Source organism: Pinus tabuliformis, chromosome Q (genome assembly GCF_031772625.1).
Source record: "Pinus tabuliformis cultivar Carrire ecotype Pingquan chromosome Q, CPIR1, whole genome shotgun sequence".
NCBI classification, from domain to species: Eukaryota; Viridiplantae; Streptophyta; class Pinopsida; order Pinales; family Pinaceae; genus Pinus; species Pinus tabuliformis.
This window is the reverse complement of record NC_142296.1, coordinates 1301147128-1301154485: the sequence shown is the minus strand read 5'-3', so window position 1 is coordinate 1301154485 and position 7358 is coordinate 1301147128. Positions and strand designations below refer to the sequence as shown.

Here is a 7358-nt window from a genome sequence, read left to right as displayed (position 1 = left end):
AGAAATATGTTGGAATTATCTGAGAAAGTATTGGAAAATACTAGCAAGCATAAACTTGAACCTAAAAAAACCAAAAAATAAAAATAAAAAACTGGCAACTTGAAAAACTTAGAAGAAGTTGGAAATATCAAAAGAGAGATCTGAGATATTCGCAACATTTCTTAGGAGAGGAAAACATATCATAAATAGTAGCACTTAGGTCAATCATTCCCTTTACCCTTTTAAAGATCAGGCAATGATAATGAAATTTCATCTTCTTAAGGAACATGGTGTTTTGGTATTCAATTGCTAGATTAAATTGCATTTTCAAAGAAACCGAATTTGCTAAACTAGCAAAAAATGTTGAAAAAATGGGTAACAGCTATAGCTCCTAAAGGAGTTGCAAATATCAGATCTTGCTCACGATGGTTATAGTTGGAATAGCAAGCAAAAAAATAAGCTTTTCTAAGAGGCTGTTACATCCAACAGCTTTTAAAAATCATAGCACTGAGAAACTTACTGTACCTTTTAACTGTACCTTGGGAAGTGATGGTCATTTTGCAAGTTTCTCTTGATGCTTATAAATGGACTTGCAAGTAAAAAAGTAGGGTTTTCTAAGAGGCTGTTTCATCCAACAGCTTTTAAAAATCATAGCTGTGAGAAACTACTGTACCTTGGGAAGTGATGGTCATTTTGCAAGTTGCTAGTTGGACTTGCAAGTAAAAAAATATGGTTTTCTAAGAGGATGCTACATACAACCGCTTTTAAAAATCATAGCAGTGAGAAACTTACTGTACCTTTTAACTGTACCGTGGGAAGTGATGGTCATTTTGCAAGTTTTTTGACTACCAAGGTTAGGTCTAATTGTGTTCTTGGATTTAGGCTTTAAGCACAATGCTTAGAAAATGAAGTTTATGTTTGTAGTCAGGAACAAAAATTCCACACAAGGGCTCTCCTATGGACTTACAATGTTGGTTTAGGCGCCTTTAATGAGATTAAGAATGATTTCTTAGAAGGTTAAAATATATCGAATTTGAATCCGTTGATTTCTAATATGTTGGTCAAGGCCCACGCGTAGGCTAAGAGGATCTATGATGCTACTTAAATGTTCAAAGTTATAAACAATTGAATTAGTCCCCTGTATCATTTCCTCAATGATTTGGTGGAACCCAATTGTACTTATCTATATTAAGAAACCATCAGGAAATCTATATTTGGATTGGCATCAGGAATGGATCCTATTTGTAGCCAAGCATTTGGTTCTAAGAATTGGAATCTCATAGGCCTTTCTCTGCAAAGGACCATACTGATTCTTCTGACAGCTAGTGTGCCTATAGGTCTATTATTTTATATTATTTTAAATTCTCATAAATAGTTTCACCTCTGAGCCCAAAACCAAAAACAAAATATGAGATGCAATTCTAATGATGCTAAGTATCTATCACAAAAAAATTCAAAAGGAAAGTACGTGTGGTAGCTAGTATGAAAACAAACCAAAACATCTGGTGAACTAAGCTCACTAAATATAATGAATTTTTGAAATGCATTGATATATATTTTTTATTAATTACTAGGGACTGTCATCCGTTGTTAATTACCAAGGATTCTCCATTGATTTAGAGAATAGATAAGTACTGTCTGTTGTATAATGCCTATTCCTGTGAATGATGTTATTATCATTTATATATTTTATCTTCTTGAGAGACTTTATGTGTTTATTATGATGAAATGATTGGATTGCAGACTACTTGATGAGAATAGTGCTAAAAGTATCAAAGCCTCGTGCATTCACTCTAGATGAGCTGAAGGTAGCCACAGAAAACTTTAGTGAGAAGATTGGAGAAGGGGGATTTGGATCACTGTTCTTTGGTAAATTACGTGTAGGAAAGGATATAGCAGTTAAAGTGCTTTCATTGTTCTCCCAGCAAGGAGCTCAAGAGATTTTAAACGAGGTAATTTTAAGATTTTCAAATCATTTAATTTGATTTTAATGTAAGCCCACTTCATTATATATGACACTGTTATACTTCTTCATATATCACACTAACATAATCACTTTGACAAACAGGTTGATCTTCTTTCCAGGGTCAACCATAGGAACTTGGTATCTTTACTGGGATGCTGTAAGGAAGCCAGAGAACTTATGCTTATCTATGAACATATATCTGGAGGATCCCTTAAGGACCACCTCTATGGTAAAATATTTCTATAAGAGATCATTTGTTGGAATCGTTAATGGAATAAAGAAAGTTACCAACACCCATTTGGTTCTTATTTTCTTTACCAGGTTCTAGTGCAGGCTCAGCGAGAAACAAGAGTCGAAATAATTTAAGATGCAGCTCAGGGTAAGTCCTCTTATCATGATGTACAATGGATTTTTCAGATTAGTTTGACTATCTGAAAAAGACAAATCATGCCTAAACATATTTCTATTTGATGGACTGGAGTACCTGCATCAGGGTTGCAGACCAAGGATAATTCACAGAAATGTCAAGACCTCCAACATCGTTTTGGACAGCAATATGAATGGAAAATTGGCCAATATTTGTCTGTCAAGAATGACAATAGATTGGGAGGATTCTCATGTCACAACTACTGTGAAGGGAAAGGCAGGATACCTGGATCCAGAGTATATGCACTTTCTTTGCAACATTGGAATGCAATTAATTACTGCATAGCAGTTTCATTCTGGTAAGTATTTCAACACACAAATGTAGCTGGAGAAAAAGTGATGCGTATAGTTTTGGTGTGGTTTTATTGAAAATAATGTGTTCGAAAACCCACAGATTTACATGTACAGGAAGTAAACCTCATTAACCGGGGAATGGCTCTTATCCAAAATTCTAAATATGCAGCAGAACTTATAGATTTCGGAAATATTCTTAAATCTGAACAAGCGAACAATCTGAAATATTCATAGAGTATTGTAATGCATCTTCTGCCTCATAACAATAATAACTCGCATATTTATATTGATAGGGGACACCGTTTGAGCTGCAAATTTTCCCGGCGTAATGGCAGAAATCATTGACAAAAGGTTGGAAGGCAATTATTAGATGGAATCCATCACTCGTGTTGCAGAAGTGGCGATTAGATGTGTTCGTGCTGAGCCGTCTTCTAGGCCCAGCGCGAGTGAGGTGGCAGGGGATCTGGAACAGGCTAGCAAACTGCAGGAGGACAACGCTTCTATTTCAACTTCAGGGGACATTGTTATTGAAAGTAAAGATTTGCAGGCCGGCCCCATAATGGACTGGCGTGATGACAGCTCCAATACTCTGATTTTATAACCACAAAGCCGAAGTTCAAATCACAACAGGGGTATGGGCTTCACGAGTTAGTTACCTGCGAGGAGTACGTGGCCGAAGGAGTTTGCAGAGTATCAGAGCACAATGGCTGCAGTAGAATGGCTCCAGAGTAAGGGTAGGGGAGCACAGCGCGCGGGTGTTGAATTCGAATGGAGGCATGAATGGAGGCATGAATGCGCGCGGGAGTACGTGGCGAATTACTCCCCGATCGGCCAGCGCATTGCCTTGTGCAGGAAGGATGTCAGGCGATCGGCGATCTGTCAGGGCGATCTGTCATTGTTTTCTGCATCCTCTGTCTTGCTCTTTTACACATCTTCCATTGATTTAACCTTTAGTTTTGGCTGCATTATTTCTTTGGAATGCCTCACTCCCGGCTGTTGTATTTCATGGCCTAAGTCTATCCTAAGCGCAACACCACATCGCCGATCGCCTGACATCCTTCCTGCACAAGGCAATGCGCTGGCCGATCGGGGAGTAATTCGCCACGTACTCCCGCGCGCATTCATGCCTCCATTCATGCCTCCATTCGAATTCAACACCCGCGCGCTGTGCTCCCCTACCCTTACTCTGGAGCCATTCTACTGCAGCCATTGTGCTCTGATACTCTGCAAACTCCTTCGGCCACGTACTCCTCGCAGGTAACTAACTCGTGAAGCCCATACCCCTGTTGTGATTTGAACTTCGGCTTTGTGGTTATAAAATCAGAGTATTGGAGCTGTCATCACGCCAGTCCATTATGGGGCCGGCCTGCAAATCTTTACTTTCAATAACAATGTCCCCTGAAGTTGAAATAGAAGCGTTGTCCTCCTGCAGTTTGCTAGCCTGTTCCAGATCCCCTGCCACCTCACTCGCGCTGGGCCTAGAAGACGGCTCAGCACGAACACATCTAATCGCCACTTCTGCAACACGAGTGATGGATTCCATCTAATAATTGCCTTCCAACCTTTTGTCAATGATTTCTGCCATTACGCCGGGAAAATTTGCAGCTCAAACGGTGTCCCCTATCAATATAAATATGCGAGTTATTATTGTTATGAGGCAGAAGATGCATTACAATACTCTATGAATATTTCAGATTGTTCGCTTGTTCAGATTTAAGAATATTTCCGAAATCTATAAGTTCTGCTGCATATTTAGAATTTTGGATAAGAGCCATTCCCCGGTTAATGAGGTTTACTTCCTGTACATGTAAATCTGTGGGTTTTCGAACACATTATTTTCAATAAAACCACACCAAAACTATACGCATCACTTTTTCTCCAGCTACATTTGTGTGTTGAAATACTTACCAGAATGAAACTGCTATGCAGTAATTAATTGCATTCCAATGTTGCAAAGAAAGTGCATATACTCTGGATCCAGGTATCCTGCCTTTCCCTTCACAGTAGTTGTGACATGAGAATCCTCCCAATCTATTGTCATTCTTGACAGACAAATATTGGCCAATTTTCCATTCATATTGCTGTCCAAAACGATGTTGGAGGTCTTGACATTTCTGTGAATTATCCTTGGTCTGCAACCCTGATGCAGGTACTCCAGTCCATCAAATAGAAATATGTTTAGGCATGATTTGTCTTTTTCAGATAGTCAAACTAATCTGAAAAATCCATTGTACATCATGATAAGAGGACTTACCCTGAGCTGCATCTTAAATTATTTCGACTCTTGTTTCTCGCTGAGCCTGCACTAGAACCTGGTAAAGAAAATAAGAACCAAATGGGTGTTGGTAACTTTCTTTATTCCATTAACGATTCCAACAAATGATCTCTTATAGAAATATTTTACCATAGAGGTGGTCCTTAAGGGATCCTCCAGATATATGTTCATAGATAAGCATAAGTTCTCTGGCTTCCTTACAGCATCCCAGTAAAGATACCAAGTTCCTATGGTTGACCCTGGAAAGAAGATCAACCTGTTTGTCAAAGTGATTATGTTAGTGTGATATATGAAGAAGTATAACAGTGTCATATATAATGAAGTGGGCTTACATTAAAATCAAATTAAATGATTTGAAAATCTTAAAATTACCTCGTTTAAAATCTCTTGAGCTCCTTGCTGGGAGAACAATGAAAGCACTTTAACTGCTATATCCTTTCCTACACGTAATTTACCAAAGAACAGTGATCCAAATCCCCCTTCTCCAATCTTCTCACTAAAGTTTTCTGTGGCTACCTTCAGCTCATCTAGAGTGAATGCACGAGGCTTTGATACTTTTAGCACTATTCTCATCAAGTAGTCTGCAATCCAATCATTTCATCATAATAAACACATAAAGTCTCTCAAGAAGATAAAATATATAAATGATAATAACATCATTCACAGGAATAGGCATTATACAACAGACAGTACTTATCTATTCTCTAAATCAATGGAGAATCCTTGGTAATTAACAACGGATGACAGTCCCTAGTAATTAATAAAAAATATATATCAATGCATTTCAAAAATTCATTATATTTAGTGAGCTTAGTTCACCAGATGTTTTGGTTTGTTTTCATACTAGCTACCACACGTACTTTCCTTTTGAATTTTTTTGTGATAGATACTTAGCATCATTAGAATTGCATCTCATATTTTGTTTTTGGTTTTGGGCTCAGAGGTGAAACTATTTATGAGAATTTAAAATAATATAAAATAATAGACCTATAGGCACACTAGCTGTCAGAAGAATCAGTATGGTCCTTTGCAGAGAAAGGCCTATGAGATTCCAATTCTTAGAACCAAATGCTTGGCTACAAATAGGATCCATTCCTGATGCCAATCCAAATATAGATTTCCTGATGGTTTCTTAATATAGATAAGTACAATTGGGTTCCACCAAATCATTGAGGAAATGATACAGGGGACTAATTCAATTGTTTATAACTTTGAACATTTAAGTAGCATCATAGATCCTCTTAGCCTACGCGTGGGCCTTGACCAACATATTAGAAATCAACGGATTCAAATTCGATATATTTTAACCTTCTAAGAAATCATTCTTAATCTCATTAAAGGCGCCTAAACCAACATTGTAAGTCCATAGGAGAGCCCTTGTGTGGAATTTTTGTTCCTGACTACAAACATAAACTTCATTTTCTAAGCATTGTGCTTAAAGCCTAAATCCAAGAACACAATTAGACCTAACCTTGGTAGTCAAAAAACTTGCAAAATGACCATCACTTCCCACGGTACAGTTAAAAGGTACAGTAAGTTTCTCACTGCTATGATTTTTAAAAGCGGTTGTATGTAGCATCCTCTTAGAAAACCATATTTTTTTACTTGCAAGTCCAACTAGCAACTTGCAAAATGACCATCACTTCCCAAGGTACAGTAGTTTCTCACAGCTATGATTTTTAAAAGCTGTTGGATGAAACAGCCTCTTAGAAAACCCTACTTTTTTACTTGCAAGTCCATTTATAAGCATCAAGAGAAACTTGCAAAATGACCATCACTTCCCAAGGTACAGTTAAAAGGTACAGTAAGTTTCTCAGTGCTATGATTTTTAAAAGCTGTTGGATGTAACAGCCTCTTAGAAAAGCTTATTTTTTTGCTTGCTATTCCAACTATAACCATCGTGAGCAAGATCTGATATTTGCAACTCCTTTAGGAGCTATAGCTGTTACCCATTTTTTCAACATTTTTTGCTAGTTTAGCAAATTCGGTTTCTTTGAAAATGCAATTTAATCTAGCAATTGAATACCAAAACACCATGTTCCTTAAGAAGATGAAATTTCATTATCATTGCCTGATCTTTAAAAGGGTAAAGGGAATGATTGACCTAAGTGCTACTATTTATGATATGTTTTCCTCTCCTAAGAAATGTTGCGAATATCTCAGATCTCTCTTTTGATATTTCCAACTTCTTCTAAGTTTTTCAAGTTGCCAGTTTTTTATTTTTATTTTTTGGTTTTTTTAGGTTCAAGTTTATGCTTGCTAGTATTTTCCAATACTTTCTCAGATAATTCCAACATATTTCTTTGCAACCTTGGCAATGTCTTCTCCTAAACAATATTTGGATCATTGCTCCTAGCCATATCTTCCCATGGAAACTTAAAGACTTCATTTTCTCCCAAACAATAGATCCATACAAAA

The 7358-nt window shown here is 37.2% G+C and overlaps 2 protein-coding genes across 2 annotated transcripts; one reads left to right on the top strand and one right to left on the bottom strand.

Annotated features, from left to right (window-relative positions):
- The first annotated feature begins 357 nt into the window (after positions 1 to 357).
- On the top strand, positions 358 to 3326 carry LOC149224600 (LEAF RUST 10 DISEASE-RESISTANCE LOCUS RECEPTOR-LIKE PROTEIN KINASE-like 1.1). The gene is made up of 2 exons (XM_089386178.1): positions 358 to 1931; positions 2048 to 3326. Exons 1-2 carry the CDS (start codon positions 1731 to 1733, stop codon positions 2189 to 2191), a joined length of 345 nt encoding a protein of 114 aa, XP_089242304.1. The 5' UTR covers positions 358 to 1730; the 3' UTR covers positions 2192 to 3326.
- Positions 3327 to 3917: 591 nt separating this feature from the next.
- Positions 3918 to 6886, bottom strand: LOC149224599 (LEAF RUST 10 DISEASE-RESISTANCE LOCUS RECEPTOR-LIKE PROTEIN KINASE-like 1.1). Its single transcript, XM_089386177.1, has 2 exons — positions 5313 to 6886; positions 3918 to 5196 (listed from the first exon to the last, which is right to left on the bottom strand). The coding sequence occupies exons 1-2, from the start codon at positions 5511 to 5513 to the stop codon at positions 5053 to 5055; spliced, it is 345 nt and encodes a 114-aa protein (XP_089242303.1). The 5' UTR covers positions 5514 to 6886; the 3' UTR covers positions 3918 to 5052.
- Between the last annotated feature and the right edge of the window lie 472 nt (positions 6887 to 7358).

What these genes read in the sequence shown, in the direction of transcription:
- LOC149224600 (XM_089386178.1), top strand. Translation starts at nt 1,731, where the DNA reads ATGAGAATAGTGCTAAAAGTATCAAAGCCTCGTGCATTCACTCTAGAT. An exon ending in CTCAAGAGATTTTAAACGAG is followed by an intron (nt 1,932 to 2,047) that starts GTAATTTTAAGA and finishes TTTGACAAACAG; the next exon opens with GTTGATCTTCTTTCCAGGGT.
- LOC149224599 (XM_089386177.1), bottom strand. Translation starts at nt 5,513, where the DNA reads ATGAGAATAGTGCTAAAAGTATCAAAGCCTCGTGCATTCACTCTAGAT. An exon ending in CTCAAGAGATTTTAAACGAG is followed by an intron (nt 5,197 to 5,312) that starts GTAATTTTAAGA and finishes TTTGACAAACAG; the next exon opens with GTTGATCTTCTTTCCAGGGT.